Source organism: Falco naumanni, chromosome 1 (assembly GCF_017639655.2).
Source record: "Falco naumanni isolate bFalNau1 chromosome 1, bFalNau1.pat, whole genome shotgun sequence".
NCBI lineage: Eukaryota > Metazoa > Chordata > Aves > Falconiformes > Falconidae > Falco > Falco naumanni.
The window spans coordinates 59571610-59592073 of NC_054054.1; the positions used below are offsets into that span (position 1 = coordinate 59571610).

General features: G+C 42.9%; 3 protein-coding genes across 4 annotated transcripts in view; 2 read left to right on the forward strand and 1 right to left on the reverse strand.

The window, feature by feature from the left end:
- The window catches only part of LOC121089192 (trihelix transcription factor PTL-like), a 29575-nt gene extending 25143 nt beyond the window's left edge, over window positions 1–4432 (forward strand). For both annotated transcript variants that reach the window (XM_040596210.1, XM_040596220.1), the window contains one exon: window positions 906–4432. In XM_040596210.1, coding sequence (XP_040452144.1) covers window positions 906–1120 — 215 coding nt within the window. In that variant the 3' untranslated portion in view covers window positions 1121–4432. The remainder of the gene's footprint in view (window positions 1–905) is intronic.
- Window positions 1–10208, reverse strand: part of PPAT (phosphoribosyl pyrophosphate amidotransferase) — a 54158-nt gene extending 43950 nt beyond the window's left edge. Inside the window, exon 1 of the mRNA XM_040596234.1 lies at window positions 9996–10208. Within this exon, the coding sequence (XP_040452168.1) occupies window positions 9996–10123 (128 nt within the window). The 5' untranslated portion in view covers window positions 10124–10208. The remainder of the gene's footprint in view (window positions 1–9995) is intronic.
- A 415-nt stretch (window positions 10209–10623) lies between these two features.
- Window positions 10624–20013, forward strand: LOC121089203 (multifunctional protein ADE2). The gene is made up of 9 exons (XM_040596249.1): window positions 10624–10756; window positions 11504–11701; window positions 14295–14473; window positions 15173–15352; window positions 15443–15556; window positions 16807–16890; window positions 17003–17183; window positions 17940–18098; window positions 18793–20013. Exons 1-9 carry the CDS (start codon window positions 10738–10740, stop codon window positions 18957–18959), a joined length of 1281 nt encoding a protein of 426 aa, XP_040452183.1. The 5' UTR covers window positions 10624–10737; the 3' UTR covers window positions 18960–20013.
- Window positions 20014–20464: the final 451 nt, after the last annotated feature.

Here is a 20464-nt window from a genome sequence, read left to right on the forward strand (position 1 = left end):
CAAAAGAAAAGTCCTGATAAAAATGTGGTCCTAAGGAAAACTGCAATTTCTTTATTTAGTCCTCATCCCTGGTATAAATGAGATAACATCAGAAAATACTTCTTTGATTTATAAGAATCAAGTGCAAAGAAAAGAGAAAAAGATTTTTAATAGAAGATATCTTACCTGTGTTGCTTAGAGGAAAACAAGGGCAGTATCACAGTCATGGTTGTGGTTTCCCGATATTATACTATGTGTCAGTAAATGAGAAATTACATGTTTAGACATATAATGTGTACCATGTATGTCTAACATGTTGTACAAGGGAAAACAGGTTAAGACAGCTATTCCAAAGAGAAGATATGATGTAGAATCATTGAGAGAAAAATTAAGGGATGGATAGAAATATGCAGCATGTGATCTGATATAGGAAATATCAGGAGCTTATTTTTATTCCTGGCAGAATTGTCAGGCCCTAAACAATCAAAAAGTCCAACAATGAGGGACGACAAACTTGGTTTTTTAGGAAGCTCACCCCTATTTTTAATACTAAAACAATGTCTTGTCTACAGACAGATCTGAACACCACAACACTTCTGCATTCAACCCGCCCAGGCCACCATCATAAACTACTAACAGGACTAACTCTATGTGATTAAATATACTTTCATTATTGCCTGTTAGATCAGTACATCTTGCAGAAGGCAGTAGCTAGGCAAAGCTGAAAGTTTTAAATATCAGTGATTTTTACAAGGTCTGTTCCATTCCTACTCGCTGTTATACAGTGACCCCTTACACAACACCAGCAAGGCAACAAAGAGCGTAACAGAAGGACGGCATTAGGAAAATCTAGCTTGTGCTAAACTTCAGTGTCAGCAGTTCATTGACTTGTGCACTCTAACTACATATTTTGCTTTTGTCCACAGAGGTGTCGCCTGTTCCACTTAAGAAAAGTGCTTCTGAAAACACCATATTCCACTTCCAAAAACTATTAACAGAGAGAGTGCACACAGTAACAGAAGGCAAAAACTTACTGTTAGAAAGGCTTTGTAAGCAGGAAGAAATGCAAGACCTCAACAGAACACAGCTGTATGCTGATCCGTCAGCCATACAACAGGTTGGTTTAATGAACTTTCTATAAAATTAGCATGCAAAGAGATTCTCTCAGATAGTAAGAAAGTAAGACTTATTTATGAGTGTAGGTCACCCACGAGTACATGCTTGCTCCCCTTCAATATATTCACTTTCAGTCATTTAAACAAGTTACCATCATAATCCTTAACTATGAGCTTTTAGCAGTGACATCAGTTAGTCTGATAGAAGATGTAACTTCTGCCTACATGCCTTGACTCACCTACATGCCACAATTAACAGGCTTAATTGAAAGAAAATAATAACTTTGACTGATGAAGGAAAACATATAGTTAAAATTTCATCTCATAATTTCCAATTACCATCTCTATGACCTTCCTAGCAAGTTAGTCCTCTGCAATTAACCAAACAGCTGAAGCCGTAAGAGAACAACTTCTTGGTTAGGCAAGGCTGGTGGGGAAAACATACCACCTAATTCCTTTATCAGCATTTACCCTCCTCCTGGCCTCTCCACCTGCCTGTGCTAGGGTGGGGGACCATCCCCATCTGCCTGCTGAAGGTATTGTGCTGTGCAGAAATGAACTTGAGAATTCAATGAACCAGAAAGAAAGTACACAAAGTCGCTGCCCACCTAGAAGGGGCAGGCATGGGTTCTGGTCCCTGGACAAGGGGTCTGCCTTGTCCAGTAACCAAAAGTACAAAAACCATAGAAACAGTGCAGGGAACAGTGATGTCGTAAATGACAAATGCCATGCCACAACTAACCACACTTTGCAAAATCCTACTAGCCACCACTACTTCATTTTGTGATTGTGTAAGTAATAGCCTGCACTGCCTGCAAGGCATGCTTATCTAGGGGTTTCCTTTCAGTGTCTTCAAGCAAAACAACTCAGTTCTGGATCTCAGTCATGTCTGGGCATAGACTTACACAACCCTGCCAAAGCTAGGTCAGTTCTGGGCACACACAGGGGCACAACTGAAGTCAAATCGTCAAGTCCTTACTGCAGCAGCAACAGCCGCCAGCTTTTTTTACACAGAGGCCTAAATTCCACCCAAGTCTCTCTTTACAACATCTTACACAAAAATGTTACTGGATATAGTGCTTTGTTTCCTGCTGTATGGTTAATTATTGTCTTATTAAATCATTTATGAGAGACATTATGAAGGTAAATAATTTTCACCAAGGTAGATGTTGTCTGCCATTTGACTAGCATTTTTTAAACAATTCTGAGAAGTCAGAGAAAGATTCCTAGAAAATCAGTTTTTTGATCATATTCATTTATACAGTGACACAGATTTACTATTCTTCCAGTGTATGTTTATATACTACTTTTCACATTGGTTTCTCAGTACAAACCACCTTTGACTTGTAATACTAGCAACATTGTGAGCTTAAAAATCTTTCTCCTCTTTTTGCAATGAGTTGATTGGAAGATACACATCTTGAACTTGCGTTATATTACTTGCATAGAGAACTGCTGTCTTTGGTAGGAGAACAAGGGATCTGTCCCTGCCATCATGGCAGTCAGGTATCCTTCTAGAACATGCCGAGCCAGCTGAAGACCTCACCATTCCTAGCAGTACTAATATCATAGGTTACTCCTTCCACCTGTGAACCAGAAAAAATGTACTCCAGTACATTTAAACAGTTTAGTTCCATTTTGATTCAAATTAAGTTTTTAAAAATACTTTTTATTTTTTTTTTTTAATTTTAAAATAAAATAGTATGGATCACTTATATCTTCTGCTCTACCCGCTGTGTTCCATGAGTGCAAGGCCGAAGTTGATTTGATAACTCATTGCAACAAGAAGATCCCTTTTTCTCCATGCTACTCTGAACAGTCCAATGCTTGCTGGATCCCCTATAAACCAGTTCAGCTCACTAACCTGACAAAAGACTAGCTCAGCTGGGAAAAAAAAAAAAGTGCAGATGGTTTTCTGTGTGATTTGGAGCAGCCCAGCAAGTTCTCAGCTGTGCTAGGCCTAGGTTTGAGCAGCTCAAAGGTTGTTTTTGTTGCAGTATGACTCCCTCTCAGAAGCAAGGCTAACCTGAGGGAGGCAGTTGGAACTGTAAAGACAAACTGCACTTAAAATGCAATGCACAAGGATCCCAATCTTTCCAAAACTTTTCTGTCATTCACTACAATGTCCCCCCAAAAACTTGCTCCCATAAAATAAAAAAGTAAAGACTTAATTTTATTCATTAAAATAAGCAGATCTTTCAAGAAATATGTATCTGGTTTTAAATGCTGTTGTTAAGGTGAGAACTGCATAAAAACACTGAGGCAAAGGACTGTCTAAATGCTTAGTAGGTCAGAGCAGAGAACTGCAGAGCACACTTGGCTTGGAAACTGTTCATATCAACACTAGAGGGTAGACGTGAAGCAAGAACAGAAAAAAACCTCAAGTAGCTTTCCAAGTAAAAGTTTTTTTCTCAAAAAACTTTCCAGAGAGCGGGATTTACCTCACAAACAAACGTTCAAAGAAGGTGGACTTCCCCTTGTGTGGGATTCCACTTCTATTCTGCTTTGTGACTGGAAAGTATAGCTAGCTTTTTGTAATTGTTTTGTCAGAAGGCTATCTGCTTTTTCCCTGCTGTTCACATTTATTTTCAGTCAAAGATGGTAAGAGATGTCAAGTGCATGGGGAATTTAGCATCATCAAATATTTATGTGCTACTCCCATTTATACAGATAACAATTCATTTACTTGAATATGTAGGATGCTGAGATAGATAAATCAAAGTGGCATCAAGACCTTTCTTCACTGCAGTTGTAAATTACGATTCCACATCACTTTTTGCTTAGAGGCAAAATAACATGAATGTTGCACATTTAGGATTCCAGTTGTCAGGAGCTGTGGGCTGTCTCCTTTTGACAGCATCTCCCAGAGTAGTGACAATGGGCTAAATACAATGTGACTAGAGTGAAGGATTTCTCAAAAAAAGTCCCCTTGAAAATAGCATTAATCCAACTCATCCTCCCAGTGTATTCTTATATCCACTTGAGCTTGTGCTGTGGCTCTGCTCTGTTGACAGCTTTACATTTATTACAGCCACACAATATTTAGTCTAGGCACCCTTATGGGCAAGTTAAGTGGAACTTGGGACACTGTCTGACATATGCTAAACGGTTATGTGTGAGAATACTACCATAGGACTGACAGGGTTTGGGGACGAGAGACCTTCTTAAGACATAGATCCACAACATGGTTCCTTTTTACAGAAAGGCCAGACCAATCCGTTTCCATGTATTTTCATGCTGCTGGGAATCTTAATATAAATTACATCATGAAAATGATTGAGCTTAAAAATCAAAACCAACACTGAGTAATTATGGCAGGAGCAGCAGTCCTGTAAAAACCAAAGATCTTTGCTCTTCTCCCTCAAATATCTGCACTATTACCAAGGAGCCAGATTACTGTGAGGACAAATCTGTCTCCTCCCCAGTGGCAAATGGAGATACTGAAATTTTCAAGGTGTGGCAGATAAATGGAGCAATCACCACTCTGACCTATATTTAAAAGTTCCATTCTTCTCTAAAGCACACTCATTCACTGAGATGAATGGGTCACTCTACATGTCTCAGATAGGGCTGTTACCCTGGAAAGTCCTCTGAATGCCCCATTTAGATTATTTCCTGGTAGACCAAACTATATTTGGGCCAAATGCCTGGAGAATGAGCTTCAGGGAACAGAAATGCTTGCATTCATGTTGGATCCACAAGCTCTGTCAGCATCACTGTTGGCCTAAAAAACTCTCCCTCCACACTCTCAGCCTTTGTTCCTTCTAGCAGCAAGGTCTCCTTTGTGTTGGCACTAGCACTCACATGGCCAAGTGGTTAACCGACCGACAGAACTGATTTAAATTAAAACTACACTAATTAATAAAAAGCCCCTCCAAACAACCCTGCTTTTTTAAGTTCAGGGAAAGTAGTGTAAGACATGGCAGAAAGAGCAGCCAAGGCAATTTATTTGAACTGAACTACCCAGCAGGCATGTCCCATGCTGTGTACAACCCTCCCTCCATTCATTAGGCTCAAATTTAAGGTATGGGCAAACAAGCCAACAGAGCAATCCCGTGAAAATTACTGGAGAGCTGTGTCATGCCTACATGGATGATGTAACTACAGTCAACGTGAAGAAAAATGAACAGTCTCACCCCAGCGAAGGCTAGGTTAATCTAATGGAAAGTCTGTTGGTCACAATAAACATTAAGGGCTGCCTCCAAAATGTCCTCTTGTATCTACATTTTGGCACCACTTCCCTCCTGGTTTTTCCGCTCATTTCATTCTAGTTGGTTACTCCACATGCAGAGATAAGAGCTGCGACTGAACTGCATTCTGTGACATGTACATCTCAGAGATTTGAACTTGGTTAGAATGGAAATCTGGCTTATCTTCACTTTCCAAAAAAGAGCATGCAGGAACCTGAGCTCTGCAGGAAGTTATGTAAGACAGCCAAGTGGCTATAACAGCTCACCACAGCAAAAAAGTCTTGCTGCCTATCTCTTCCTACAAGAGTAAGCTTTATGGCATGTAATTAAACCGGGCTGTTGGCACCTAGCAGCACAGAATGCCCTATAAATGTAAACCAAGATAGAACAAAATGATAAAAAGTGTTAACTCTATCCACATTCATTCTGTGTCTCTGAAAGTAATTGAAAATGTTTTACCAGCACATACAGCATGAATGTTCTGCTAAAACAGCATACAGACTCAATCACTAGCTAGGCAGACATCTTATCCAGTATATTCCATAGAAATATGGTTAATTACAAAAATTGGCATTTAGACAGTTAAAACATTTAACACTGCGGTTCTTGCATCTGGGGATGGGGGATCTGCTGAACCGATAATGGGCTCTTGAGATGAAGAGATAAATATGTTAGATACCAAATTACCAGGATCATTCCCTGTAGCATGTCTATGTTACTCAGAAAATACCCATCCAAATACTATTGCATTTTAAAGCTTTTTGTCTGAAAGATTCACCGTGTAAGAGAGGGTACTAATAGCTTGCTAAATAGGCTTTTTAAAAAAATCTATCATGTAGCCAAGAGGTTGTATACAAAACGTAGATGAGCACTTTCATTATGCTATATTGAGTGTAGATATTTGGAAGGATGGCTAATGGGAAGCAATCAGTCATTTTACTAGATTGAAAGAGAAGTAAGAATACTTAACTTATATTGCTGATTATTTGGGTTCTGTTGTGTGGGTTTTAATAGTGGACAGTAATAAAGAAGGTATCAAAAAAGCATGCTGGCTGAACCTCCACTCTTCATTTACTTTGATTCTCATTAACAAAATCCATACATAGACCCAGCTGAGCTGGTATGAGGAGTATTCTATGACTTTATAGGACTTCTACTTGCACAGAAGAGGCCTTTTAAAGACCTCTTCTAAAAATCAGTACAAAGCTGGATACATTCAGATTTCAGTACACAGCATTACTGCCAAAAATATTTTCCCGGGAATTTTGCAAAAAGTTAACAGAACTCACACTTGTTCCAAGATTAACTTTGCAAATTTGTCCTGGTCAAGGACTCAAATGACGTTTAATAGATTTGTAACTCAAAGTACTACTCCTCCCTCTCTCACCGCCCCCAAGAAAAGTCGTCTCCTTACCAATATCCTCTTGACTTTATTTTGGCATAGTGTTAGTGGATTTTGCACTGACTTCTCTGGATTACAAATGGTAAAGATGATTTAGAAGATCCACTTTAAAGCCTTGTTAATGTTGACACCAGAGTGACAGCGTTAGTTTTAGAAGCTTTAAAGTTTCAAACATAAAGAGAATTCACTAACGTAGCTGTAAAATGTGTTAAAACCAGATGTTTTAACTTTGAAGAAATCAATTCAAAATGGTCTCAAATTGGCACAATGTTCTTAGTGTGTGGAAGGACTTGATTAGCCAGTGAGTAGGAATATACTAGGTTTCAGTTTAATTCACAGTTCACCATTATAAACGCCAATAAAAAGCCATGTTGCAACTTCTGCTACAAAGGAGTGTGAATTTAAGCCTCAACAATCTAGCAGCCCCTTTTGAATTAAAAACAAAACAAAAAAATCTGTTAAAGTTGTCGCTTATATCAAGATAGTGATATTCCAAGTCTATCTTTTATTTTTCATGATATGCCTACTTGTGGTCCCACTCCAGAACCTTGCTTACAAAATACACACCAGTTTTTCATGCAGAATAATTTCAGTGCAACAATGAGCACCACTCAATCACACGCTGTTGAATACATGCTTAAGTGTTTTGGTGGTTTGATCCAGCACGCAGAGTTTCAAGTTTTCAGTTACAAACATCCTCACCACCAAAGTAAATCTCTCCAGTGCCGTAATGTCTTTTTAACACTGTAATACAAACTACCAACTCATTTCAGGCCATTTATCAGAAACAGCAAAGTCCTTCACATTGCTGCAACCAGCTATATCAGAACATAAAGCACAAAGAACTTACATGTTTTTGTGGCACGTAACAAATATTCTGGATCTTTATGTATATAGATAATATTTCAAAGATTAGAAAATCTAGCATGTTCCCAACAGCTGCATCTTCTTTATGGGTCAGTCATCTCAGAAATGCAGTTTGATACAATGCCATGCCTGAATATTCTGGGTTTTTTAATTCTAAGATGATTTAAGGGCCAAATTCTGTAATTTGATTTATTGCACAGGACTAATTTGCATATAAAAGAATATGCTTATTGGGTATCTGAGGCCAATAGTCATTACCTGAAAATCCTTACTAATTTGAAGGTGACATCTAAGGACTGTTATTTTCCAGTGGCCAATCAACTATCTGCCAGTCCCTTAGGCCTGACAGGGACCGTCCATTAATATTTACCATACCTCTTCCATATTTACTTATTTTCAAAGGGATACAGTTAAGAGACACTTCTTAGTTTTTAAGTTTAAAAAGAACAGGCTTGATGAAATTTACTGATACAGTTAATGTGAAATCTTAACTCTGGTTTTCAAGTCAGATTCCAAAGAGAAGAAAAACTAGCTGTTATCCTATTACTTCCTGATAGAGATGTCATCTCTTCTACACCTCAGAGCAGGAAAAATGGAAAGAGGTTAGAAAGAAACATTAAAGAAGGAAATGGGAACATTACCACCTCAGCTATTTAATAGAATTTTACTGAGTGATTGCGAAGGTATACCTAATTGAACAGACTGTTTCACTTTACAGATGCAATAACGTTTATGTCTCTTAAGAAAGCGTCCCTTAAAAAATTTGACAGTTATTGAGTTCGATCAGAACTGGAAGTAGTGCATGCATGCCTTTAGGTGGGTATCTGCCTGTAAAACTTGCGAATGGCTTACAGTTTCAATGGCAACACTAATATTACTATCTACAGTTGTGTCCTCCACAGGGAAAATTTGATATTAAAGAGCTCATGGAAATCAAATATACTTGTCAAGTGCCCATCAGAAAAAAAAAAGAATATATGTACTAAAAAGTCATGAAAAAAGGTTGCAATGAAAATTGAGATAATTAAGATGCAAAGAAATGAGAAGACAGCAATCATTTTATTTCCAACTAAGAAACCTCAGGTCCACCAGTGTAACTCTGTAAGCACACGTGAACTAAGATTTTTTTCCAGCCTCTTCATAGAAAAATGGCGCAACCTAAAGTGAGACTACTGATTACATGGCTTTGTTGTTCCTTCGCAGCTCTACCGCTTCCAATAAGACCATTTTTGATGGACACTGGCAAATATATATAGTTTATGAATGAGACACCTGCAACCCAAAGAAAATTATTAGTATATGAGCGTCATGTAGGGATGCAGCATGTTACCAGTAAGAATGTATGAAACTTAGCTGTAATAAACAGAAAACGGCAACGTAAACAATTTTCCATTGTTGGTCCAAAACAGTTTCAGAGCAACCTTTACATGTATGTGACCTCAAAAATACAAAGAACATAGGATTTTATCTTTCAGTGCATGTGTACTTAGACAAGCCCACTTGCCCAGTCCGTCAGGAATGCGCTTATTTAGCCCACGTGTGCAAATGAAGTTGAGCATGGTATATAGAGGTATGGTATATAGAGGTGTTCGTGTTACAGCAGCCTAGCGAGTACCACAGAACTAGCCTGTTGGGCGGAGCATGTGTTCCCACAAGGATACACTTTTCTGCCACCACTGAAAAAAATGATTAGCCTATGTCAGCGCACAGCATTATGACTTTGTATACCAAAGGGAAGCAGAACCCAGACTTCACTTTGCAGCCCTGCATCCCCGTGGATCACCGTGAAGCCAGTCCGTGTTACATCGCCGTAGGCGTGTTAGGTAGAACGTACGTTTCGTTGGATCCTAGTGATAGATCTAAACGACTACGGCTAGTAGGAGCCTAAAACTGCCTAAGCCCCACGCCGTGTCGGCAGTCTCGAACTGCGTGAATTACACACTTCACGTCAGCATCCCGAGTAACGCCAAGCACGACGGGCGGGCCCCGCCGCGGCGCGGCAGGGTCGGGGCGGCGGCAGCCGGTGAGGGGGACGCAATCCCGCCGCCCGGTTGCGCGGCCGCGCCGCGGGCTCCGCGCACAGAGACCCCCGGGCAGCGCGGGACGTGCGGCCGCCAGCAGGAGCCGATGCCACTTAAGTGAGATGCAGCCGAGGTCCAACGCACGTCCGAGCGCTGCTGCTCGGCGGGGCGGCCCGGGAGGGTGGGAGGCGGCGGGGGCGTTCCTTGCGCTGCGCCGCCGGGATGCTGCCGGGGCGCCCCGCCGGCGCGGAGCGGGAGGACGGGACGGGACGGAGGGGGCTGACCCCCGGCCGCACCTCTCCCCTCCCAGCCCGCTCCTGCCGCCGGCGGCACGTGCCGGCGCGGGTCCCCGACCACCCCGGGGCTGCTACCGCGGAGACGCCGGGTCGGGACGGCGGCCCCGTGCCCCCCGCCCCCTTACCTGTGCTGCAGCCCCACCAGCCCCAGCGTGATCACATGGGGCACGTCCAGCTCCGTCGGCCACACGCCGGAGGCGATGCAGCCGAACACGCCGCACTCCTCCCGGATGCCCAGCTCCTCCAGCTCCATGGTGCGGGCGGCACGCGGCGGCGGGTGGCCCCGGACCCCCTCCCGCTCCCGGTCCCGCTCCCGGTCCCGGTCCCGCTGTGGTGGCTCCCGCGCGCTCCTACCGGCGCCGCGCGCAGCCTACAGCGCCGCGCCGCGCGGGGCCGCCGGTAGCCTGCCCGCGCGGCCTCTCATTTACATACGGGGGGGCCCCGGCCCCACACCGCCGCCTCGCCCGTCCCCTCCCCGCCCCTGCCCCGCTCCCAGCCGGGCCCGCGACCCCGGGCCCGCCGCCCCCGCCGGGCGCCACAAGCCGGGGGGGTGTTTGCCCGCGGGGCGCGGGGGGCCGGGGGCCGGGCGCGGCGCGGCGCCGGCATTGGCCGGGCAGCGGGCCGGGGCCGTGTTTGCACGGGGGTGGGGGGGGGCCGGGGCTCGCCCGGGGGGCTCGGCGGGGCGGAGAGGGGCCAGGGCCGCCCCCGCCGCGTTGGGCGGCGATTGGCGGGCGGCGCCGCTGCCCGCTGCCCCGCCTGCCCGCCCCTTCCGCCAGCCCCTTCTTACCCCGGCGGCCGGGCCCGGCGGCGGTGCTGAGTCTCTCCTCTGTGCCTTAGGTGCCCGCTCCCGCCGCCGCCGCCGTGGCCATGGCCCCCGCAGCATCAGGTAACGGCCCGCTCCCCGCGGGGCACGACGCGGGGCGCCGGTAACGGTCGGGGGGTGCCGGGCCGCCGCCTTGCTTGGCGGAGAGAGCCCTTTCCCCGCAAAGTTTTATTTGTTTGGGGGGTGTGTTCGGTGTGGGTGTCCGCGCCCCGGCCGGCGGGAGGGAGGGCGCGGCTGCTCCCGTCCCGCAGCAGGGGCGGCGAGCGGCAGGTGAACGCTTCGGGGCGAGCTTCGCGCCTCGCCCGATACGGGCGGGGGGGGGGGCGGGACGGGGGACGTCGGGGTCCTGCCGCTCGGGCGGGCGGGGGTCCTGCTGCGGGCGGCTGCCGTGCCCGCCCGCGCCGTTCGGCTGCCTGAGCTTCGGGCTTGTCCCGGTGCTTACAAAAAAAAAAAAAAAAACAGCAAACCCCCGCGGGCGGGTGGAAGCGCTGCTCTCCAGCGCGCACGCCGCAGCCCCGGCCCAGCAGCGTGCAGGCGGGCGCCGCGGGCACGGCCGCGTCCAGCGGGGCTGCTCCCGCTGAACGGGGGCGCGGGGCAGGGTTTTGGGGCGATTGCTGTCGCCCTCGCCGCTCGGGGGGGAACCTGGCCCAGCTGCCCCGCAGGGGGGCTTAGTGTGCCCTTCGGGGTCACTGCAGCGCGGGATGCTGCCGGGTCCCGCTTGGCACGCAGCCGCTAAAGTATGCGGGCTCGGCGCACTTGCATGCGCAAGGGAAAACTTCTTTTCCGCCTAATTTTTTTAATTATTTCTAGACCTGAAACTTGGTAAAAAAGTTAATGAAGGGAAAACGAAGGAAGTGTACGAGCTGCCAGATATCCCGGGATGTGTTCTCATGCAGTCGAAAGACCAAATAACAGCGGGAAACGCGGCCAGGAAGGACCGAATGGAGGGGAAGGCTGCCATCTCCAACACGACAACTAGCTGCGTGTTCCAGCTGCTTCAAGAAGCCGGTAAGTATTTCAAAGGTGGAATACGTGCCTGGATATCATGGATATTGTTACAACACAGTATTATTTCTATATATTGGTTTGTCCTACCTTGAGGCTGTAATGGGTTTTTGGAATGCTTTTTCTATTAGATTTTAGTTACACTTTTCCCTCTGGTACTACAGATCTGGGTAGGTGATTTCTTCATTTGGAAGATGAGACTATCTACTGAAGTAATCTTCTAATCGCAGATAGCACTTCTTTTCCTTGTTTGGACGCACCCCTCCTAATCCTCCTCTGTACTTGTCAGTTCTCCCCTCCCTCCGTGCCCTCTTGCCTGGAATACCAGACTAGATGCATCTCCTGCATAGAAATCACTGCTAGCTAATGGCACTACCAGACCTATGTCTAAGCTGTTTGAAATTTGTGTATTAAGGTTAAACGATTAAATCAGAGTACCTTTTTATATTTTTCTTTTCCCTTTCAGTTGTGTGCTATATCAATTTAAAGTTTCTGTATGATTTGTACTTATATGCATTTGCGATACAGTCCTCTTAAGTGTTTATCAGCCCAATTTAATGTATCGGGAACAATGCTTTCTTCTAAAAACCTCAAAATATTTCTGACGTTACAAGTGAGTTTTCATGGAGTACCTAACTGACTTGAATTACTTGAGTAAGTTTTGCACCAAGCTTCCAAAAATGGAGCCCGTATCTTTGCCTTGAAAAAGTATTTTGAACTGTCTCTTTGCAACATGCATACTTCTCAGGAATTTGCGCTGATGGGTTTCTAACTTGAATCTGCAAATGGTACTATAACACAGGTAGGTACCAGTAAACTTGGTTAAGGCCACTTATAGTTGTGCGCTCAGCACACTTCAAAGCATTCTTGTAGAAGTCTCGCAAAGACGGCTTCAAGTATCAGCTGAGTTACAGCTTGTAACAAATACAAGTTTTAGAGTAGTAACAGATGGTCAAACAGTAAAGGCCTAGTATGTTTCATATGTGGGGAAGAGAAAGATGGTTTCTATAGAGTTTTATCTCCCGTATCTCTGTGCAAGTAGTACTTAAAATATGGGCTGAGACAAAGATAAGTCATTTGGCATAATCCTCGGTCACTGGCTTTCTTGAGAAGCGTATTGTGCATGCGGTACGAAGTAGCCTCCAAGGTCTGTCTTTCTGATGATATTTGTGGTTGATTACCAGTTTTCATTTAGGAATCTTTAATGAGATGTTTTGCCCAATTCTTAAATGGCAACAGATAAGATAACAATAAAAATAGTATACAGATATAAACTATGAATGTGAAGAAGCCATGCTGCAGACCTCTCAAAGGTCCTCAGTAACTTCAGGTGCTGCGGGAAAAATGTGCGGAGTAAAGTGTAGCTGCATTTTAAAGCAACAAAAGAACTTTCAGGGTTCTACAGTTTGCTTATTTGACTGGCATAAATTGCAGATAACGTGAATGCCTTATTGTATAGGTAGTTTGTTTGCTTTGCGCAACTCTTCTTAACCTACCCTTTCAAAGGTGATGATTTACAAAGTTCTGTTAAAGTTTCTCTCCGTTTATAAAAGCTACTGTCAGCCTTTTAACAGCATGCATCTGCACTGGTGAAAAATGTAGTAGTAAACCATGTAGGGGCCGTAATGCCTGGATTTAGAAGTGACTTAATGTGCAGTTGATTATTTAAATCATTCTGGCCTTGAGGGCAGTGCAATAAAATCTAAAGAGTCAATGCTAATACTGTATTTTAAGACTTTAATTCTTCATGGCTCTGGGAGTGGAATGGAATACAGCTACTTCTTGGTTTGAATGGATGCAGCCCCATTGTCGGGTTTCTGGCAGATGCCGATTGGGCTTAGCAGTTGTCTTGCCCTGGGGGGAGCAAGGTGGGACTTTCTTCAAGAGTGAAATGGAAAAAAAGAGCCATTTGGCACTTACAGTGCCTATCTACGTGTGTTTGCTGGCCCCGGTTGGTATGGGGTCATCTTAGAATTATGAGAGAAGGTTGACTTGCTGCAGCAGGTTTGTGTGTGTGTGCTTCTGAGCCTGAAGGTCTTTTAGCTAACAAATCGTGAAGATCTCGTGTCCTAAATAAATGTTAGTTTGTAACGAAAGTGAGGACTAAGTCATTCTCTTCCTGATCCATCCTCCTTTATTGAACAAAGTAGCCAAGACTGCTGTGCTCCCTAGCTCCTTTGGAAGTCTCCAGTTACTGTTCCTTGTAAAATGGATCTTCCACTAGAGAGCATGGTTGGGTACTTGGTTGCTGCTAACTTTTGTTTACAAACCAACCATACGGAGGGATAGATAGGTTTTTTTTGGAAGTTCTGTGAACAAAATTATTTGCAAGAATAGGATTTCTGACCAGAGCATAAGGTTCTGAGCTACAAGCGAGTGTTGTATGATAAAATAGGTAAAACTAGTGACTTGTGGATGCTAACAACATTGATTGCCTTTTGCAAGGTCAGAGTGGGCTTAAAATACCCTGAAGAGATTCAGGGTGTCCCTTAAGTCCAGAGAACAAGATTCGGTTGTACTTAAAGATGGTTGTGACTCTTGTCTCAACTGTGGGGTGTGTTTAGTAATGAGACTAAGCATCTATCTTTGTATTTAGGAATTAAAACAGCTTTTGTCAGGAAACAGAGCGACACAGCATTCATAGCAGCTCACTGTGAAATGATCCCAATTGAATGGGTGTGCAGAAGAATTGCTACTGGTTCCTTCCTCAAAAGAAACCCTGGTGTCAAAGAAGGATATAAGTTTTACCCACCCAAAATTGAGATGTTTTACAAGGTAAGTTTCCTTTCCTGTGATGTTAATCAAACTTAAACAGAGAGAGAACTCTGTATCTCCTTTTAAAATGTTGACAGTTAAAATTAAGCCAGTAATGCTCATATTGCTTGTAGCTTTGTCATACTGACGTTTTTGCGCATTCTTGTCCAACAGCTATTTTTGTCTAAAGTGCATATAATGTAATACTGGCTTACAGGGCCATCAAAGAATAAGAAGCCAAACGGTACATAAACCAGAAACTTGTTTTATTTAGAATGTAAGGATTTTTTAGGTGTAAGCTGAGGCATCAGTTGAAATTGATGTGTTCATACATTTGGAGAAATTAAACAGTTACTGCACGGTAAGGGTAAGTAGCTAGCTAGGCACTTAGCATTCTGAACTTCTTTAGGAATGTGTGCTGAAAGAAGTATCTTGTGAACTATGACCTAAAGTGCTGTTTGTAGTGTACCCTGTCACTTGTGGGGCACTGTCCAAACTTGAAGTGCTTTTAAAGATGTTCAGGTGTTACAGCAAGTGTTTTCAATGTTGCTGTCACTTTTTTTCACTTCTAATCATAAAATACTAGCGTAAAGCCTGGGTTTCTTGGTGTTGTTTTTTTTAAAAAAAAAACCCAAACAAATCCTAGTGTTTTCTAATGGTTATTTTCATCTTGTAGCCAGCTTAAATTACATGATGTATATGTTCTGGTTTTCTTAACAGGATGATGCTAATAATGATCCACAGTGGTCTGAGGAACAGCTGATTGAAGCAAAATTCTGTTTTGCTGGACTTACTATTGGCCAGACTGAAGTAGATATAATGGCTCGTTCTACTCAAGCCATTTTTGAAATCTTGGAAAAATCATGGCAGCCTCAAAACTGCACTCTGGTAGACCTGAAGGTATAAGTCTGATTTCTTGTTGATCCTAGATCTGACAGAAAGTATATCACTATATAGTTCCTAAATTGGGATTCTTACTGTCTTTTTTAGATTGAATTTGGTGTTAATATTCTGACAAAAGAAATTGTTCTTGCTGATGTTATTGATAATGACTCATGGAGACTGTGGCCGTCAGGGGACAGAAGCCAGCAGAAGGACAAACAGGTAGTGTTTTAATCTTTACCTTCCAAGTCACTTGGGAAGGAGAATGAAAAAACATGAACCCTATAGTTAAACATCTGCTTTCAGAGTGGCTTTTTCTGGATAGTTTTATCTTGTTAGAGTAGCTTATAAGGTACCTAATGCCCAAGCCTATTTTCATTGAATAGTTGATCTGGTTTATGGTAGAAAATCCTCTGCCTGTATATCTTCAGTAGGAATGCCCAACAGCACTATTGACTGGCGCTTCCAGGGGTAATAAGAATTTTTGACTTGTTGTGCAGGTAACAAAATAGTTGGATAACAAATTGGTAGGAATAATAGAAGATTTGGTTCCCAGGTCTGCCTCCAAGTTTCTCTGTTTATTCAGCGTGGTATCCTCTAGTAGTAGAGAACTGGTGACACATAAGAGGGATCTTGCCGGGAGGATGCTTCTCAACATTATTTTGGTTAAGCTTGAATTCACTATTCAGTTGTCTTAAGTGTTACTAACAGACTGTCCACATATGAGGGGCTGCAAACAAACATAAGTTTGAAATAAAACTTGTCCTATATTTAAATTTGTAGCAATGACACTTGTCAAATATCTCTGACTTACCAGATAGTAGTTATGAAAGAACAAAGGTTTGTGAATGCTGCTGCCATGGAGCTTCTGTGACAGTTGTTGAGACTAGTAACAGAGAGCCTGTGAGAGAACGTGGCTGTAAGCCACAGGGCAAGATTTCAAAGGGGATGGGGGGTGTATTACTCTTAAATTAGGAAGCAGAACTGCTCTATTGCTTACTTTACCTGAATTATGTAGTAGCATACTCAAGTTAATTGCTCTGACAGTGCTTTTGCTCATCTCCCTAAAATAAGGTATGTGGTAATATCATGCAGAACGTAGGTTGGCTAGTGCAGACAATCATGTCGTTGCAAATCCAATTTTTAAAATGTTGTGTATCTTTCCTTAAATTCACCCTTTGAGAAGCTTCCAAAACCTTGGTACCCTTGTGGCTGGAAAGCCTTTCATGTTGCAGACAGCTATGAATAGTAATGTAGAAGGTTGTTTAATGAAGAACCATCTCAGTAGATGTAAATAGCTCTTGCTTCCATATCTGCTCTCCCGTGTCTATACCAATCTCTTGCTCTCCTTCCTGTGGAGTTTCTAGAAACTGCATAAATATTCCAGCTGGGGTATCCGTATGAATTATGGTAGCAAAATGAGTGCTTTGTGTACCCAAAACACTAACTTCAGTCTTTTTTTGTCTTTTCAGTCCTACCGGGACCTGAAAGAAGTGACTCCTGAAGCGCTGCAGATGGTCAAGAGAAACTTTGAATGGGTTGCAGAAAGAGTGGAGGTATCTGTTTTTAAAAATAATGTATATAGACTTTGATAACTGCACATCTTCAGGCCTGTTGACTGCTTTTTTTCCCCCCCCCCTCCCCGGCCTCCTTCACTTTTTTCCCCAGTTGCTTCTGAAAACAAAGAGCCAAGGTAGAGTGGTAGTGTTGATGGGATCTCCTTCTGACCTGAGTCACTGTGAAAAAATAAAAAAGGCATGTGCAGCCTTTGGAATTCCTTGTGAGTTAAGAGTGACGTCTGCTCACAAAGGGCCAGATGAAACCCTGAGGATCAAAGCAGAGTATGAAGGTAAATGCCATAGAACTACTGATTTGGATTGAAACAGTATCGTGTTCGAGAATTCCTTTGCAACTTAAGGATTTGTGTAGGTGTTTTTCCATGTTCTGTCAAACAGAACACCAAGGTGTTACAATGCTGTTCTACTCTTGCTAATTACACAGTGAGAAGCTATAGACTTCACTAAGCAGTTGGAGTAATGCGTTGTCCTACTGCGCAGCCACAACTTCCTTTACCCAAAGCCTAACCCAGGACCAGAACTATTTTGCCCGAGCCTGATTATGTTAATGCATCTATGGTAGCATCTTGCTGGTGATGCTGGCCATTCTGAAACAAGGAGGGGTGACAGAACTATTTATTTTTGTGGGAGTGTACTTTCTGCTCTGTGAAACTACAGATGTGGTAACAGAGAAGCACTTTGAGGTGAACTGTGTATGATTTAAGGAGAGGAGGAACACTTAAAGATGGCAGAGGTTTAATGGCTGTTACACAGCTAAGCAGCACCTATTGGTCTGGTACTGAGACTTCCCCTTGGAGGTAGACATGCTGACTTCAGCTATGGGAAAGCGTAGCTGGGATTTAAGGCTGCGAGATTTATAAGATTTTTATGTAAAAGGGGAAATTAGCACTAGAATTTTGTGTCCATGTTCACGGAATTGACAAAATAACTGCCAACAGAATTGTGGCCTCTGATACAATGTTCCCACAAAAGCAAGTGGTACAGAAGAAGGTAGATGTCTTATTTCTGAATGCCTTCCTCCCCTCCAGGAGATGGAATCCCAACAGTGTTTGTTGCAGTAGCTGGCAGAAGCAACGGTTTGGGGCCAGTAATGTCTGGTAACACTGCTTACCCAGTTGTCAACTGTCCTCCGCTCTCAGCTGACTGGGGTACTCAGGATGTGTGGTCTTCACTCAGACTACCCAGCGGTAGGATGATCTTAAACTTCTGCTCTTGTTCTGACCTAGTTCTATTTTTGTTCTTGTTCTAGTTGTATACATATACAAACACATACACGACAAAACACTGGAAGAGGAGCTGGATATAGTACTGAACAAAATCTTTGAAATATCTTGCATATAGTCTTTGACTTTTTGATAGCAAAAAGCCCAGTAGGCAGAGCAAAGATTGCATAGGAATAATCTTCAGAAAGATGTAAACCATGGCTCATCCTTGCCTAACATTCCAGTTTGAAATTGGAGTTGGTATTAATGGTAATTTAAATAACGGAATTTTGTTCTAGAGCAGTGTTTTCTGTATGATTAATTATCTTTCTCCACAATTGGTGTAGGTAAGGGCTTAATTCTGTTACTTCAGTGCATTGCTACCTGTATGATTCTTGACTTAGTGACTTGAATGGATGCTTGGCAACTAGGAGGCCCAGAAGTCGGTTAGCTTTGTACAAGGAGAGTCATTTGGCATGCTGGCGTCTGGTTTAAAATGCCGTGAAGCGGTTCTGTTAGAAGTAGTGGAACACAGGACACTTCACTAGCTTTAAAACCGGATCATGTGGTTCCTGGAGGCTGAAACAAACATTGTCTTAAATTGTTCTTCAGAAGCAGGTGTGTGTGGGTTTTTTAACTGTAAAATATGGTTTGGTAAGTGGCACTCTTCTCTCTGCAGGTCTTGGCTGTCCTACTACGCTGTCACCTGACGGAGCTGCCCAGTTTGCTGCCCAGATATTTGGGTTAAACAACCATTTGGTGTGGGCCAAACTGCGATCAAACATGTTAAACACCTGGATCTCCTTGAAGCAGGCTGACAAGAAACTTCGAGAGTGCACCTTGTAAGTCATACTAACAAGTAACTTTTATCAGTTATGCAAAGATAATGGCGTGCATATTCATTCATATTAGGATTTACATTTGGATGAGCTGAAAGTCCTGCATCCTTTCTTACAGAAGAAAGCATTATTAGAGCAGCAGATGGTCTGTTTTGTCCTCATCCTTCCCTTGTGTATTTTTTTAATGTGACAGCTAAGGAAAAGATGGGGAAGTAGTATTTTAGGTATCTTTCTGTTGCTCCAAAATGGTGCTGTTCTGCTCTTTAGTGTATACTGTTAACTACAGACTGTCAAGAAAATGATTTGGTGCGATCTAAATAGAATCCAACTAGTCTTCTCTATTTCTGTAATATTCTTCCATAGTAATAATGTATGTCTTGAACCTTATTAACTCAACTGGACCGCTAACTAGAGCCACTGCTGATGCTGTTCTGCTTGCAATGATGGTATGCTTTCTTTAGCAATAAAATGGCAACATATCCTGTATAAATAGGAAAAGGGGCTGGGAAAATGTTTTAAGAGCCTGGAATAAATACCTGCCTTATTTAAATAATTTATATGCATACATGTATTTTTATAAAAATATGTGTGTGTATATGTACCCCATTGATACTTTCTGAAATGATGTGATAAAGTTGAAACCAATTTTCTTGTTCATACCAAGCTATAAATACAAATGGTTTGTGAGCTGTAACTAGGCTTGTTGCCTGTTTGCTGTAACTCTTGCCTAGTCCAGTCTTTGCCCTTTTATATACTAGGCAGATCTCTACCTTCAATAGTTCTAAAGGGCCTACATGATGTTGTCAAACTATCTTCATACACTTCAGTAACTCTAGCTATGATATACCTGTATTTCCTCACTCTGTTTCTATGGAAATTTTGCTGAACTGAAAGGGGGGAATAAATATAAAGCAAAAAAGTACTGGGGGGAAGTTAAGCATGACTGTCTTGTCTTTGCACACACCAATCTTCTGAGTAGGTATGATTCTAACAAATATGCAATTACTTGAGGTATGTAATACTTACGCTTTTACAATTATAAATAAACTATTGAATTCAAAGCTTCATGGAGATTTACTGAATACACTCAAAAACTAGCAATCAGCTGTAGAATGTAAATTCAGGGCCTTAAGTTAGATGATAATTGTGTTTAAAAAACAAACAAACAAACCAACCCAAAACAAACAAACAAACAACCCCACACACATACACACAAAACAAACAAACAAAAAAGCTTATGCACTAAAACCTGCACAGAATGGTATTAGGTGACAGTCTTCTGGAAGATGATGTTCTACTAACGTGTCTCACTGTTCCTGGAAGCTGTGTTGCTTTGGTCCTAATGTACTGCTTTATGATTGTGTGGTAGGTCAGGCTTACCCATAATCCAGTTACTTGCACTAAATGCCACTGCTGGCTTTCTCCTTAACAGGAAGGACCACATCTTATCCATAGTTGTACGGAAGAGCTCTAAGCAGTGTTCTTAGCAGTGCTTTCTTCTGGAGTTAAGTG

Excerpts from the sequence above, each read along its gene's own strand:
- LOC121089203 (XM_040596249.1), top strand. Across the intron at positions 15,353-15,442 it reads GCACTCTGGTAGACCTGAAG|ATTGAATTTGGTGTTAATAT; the intron begins GTATAAGTCTGA and ends TGTCTTTTTTAG. Across the intron at positions 15,557-16,806 it reads GCCAGCAGAAGGACAAACAG|TCCTACCGGGACCTGAAAGA; the intron begins GTAGTGTTTTAA and ends TTGTCTTTTCAG.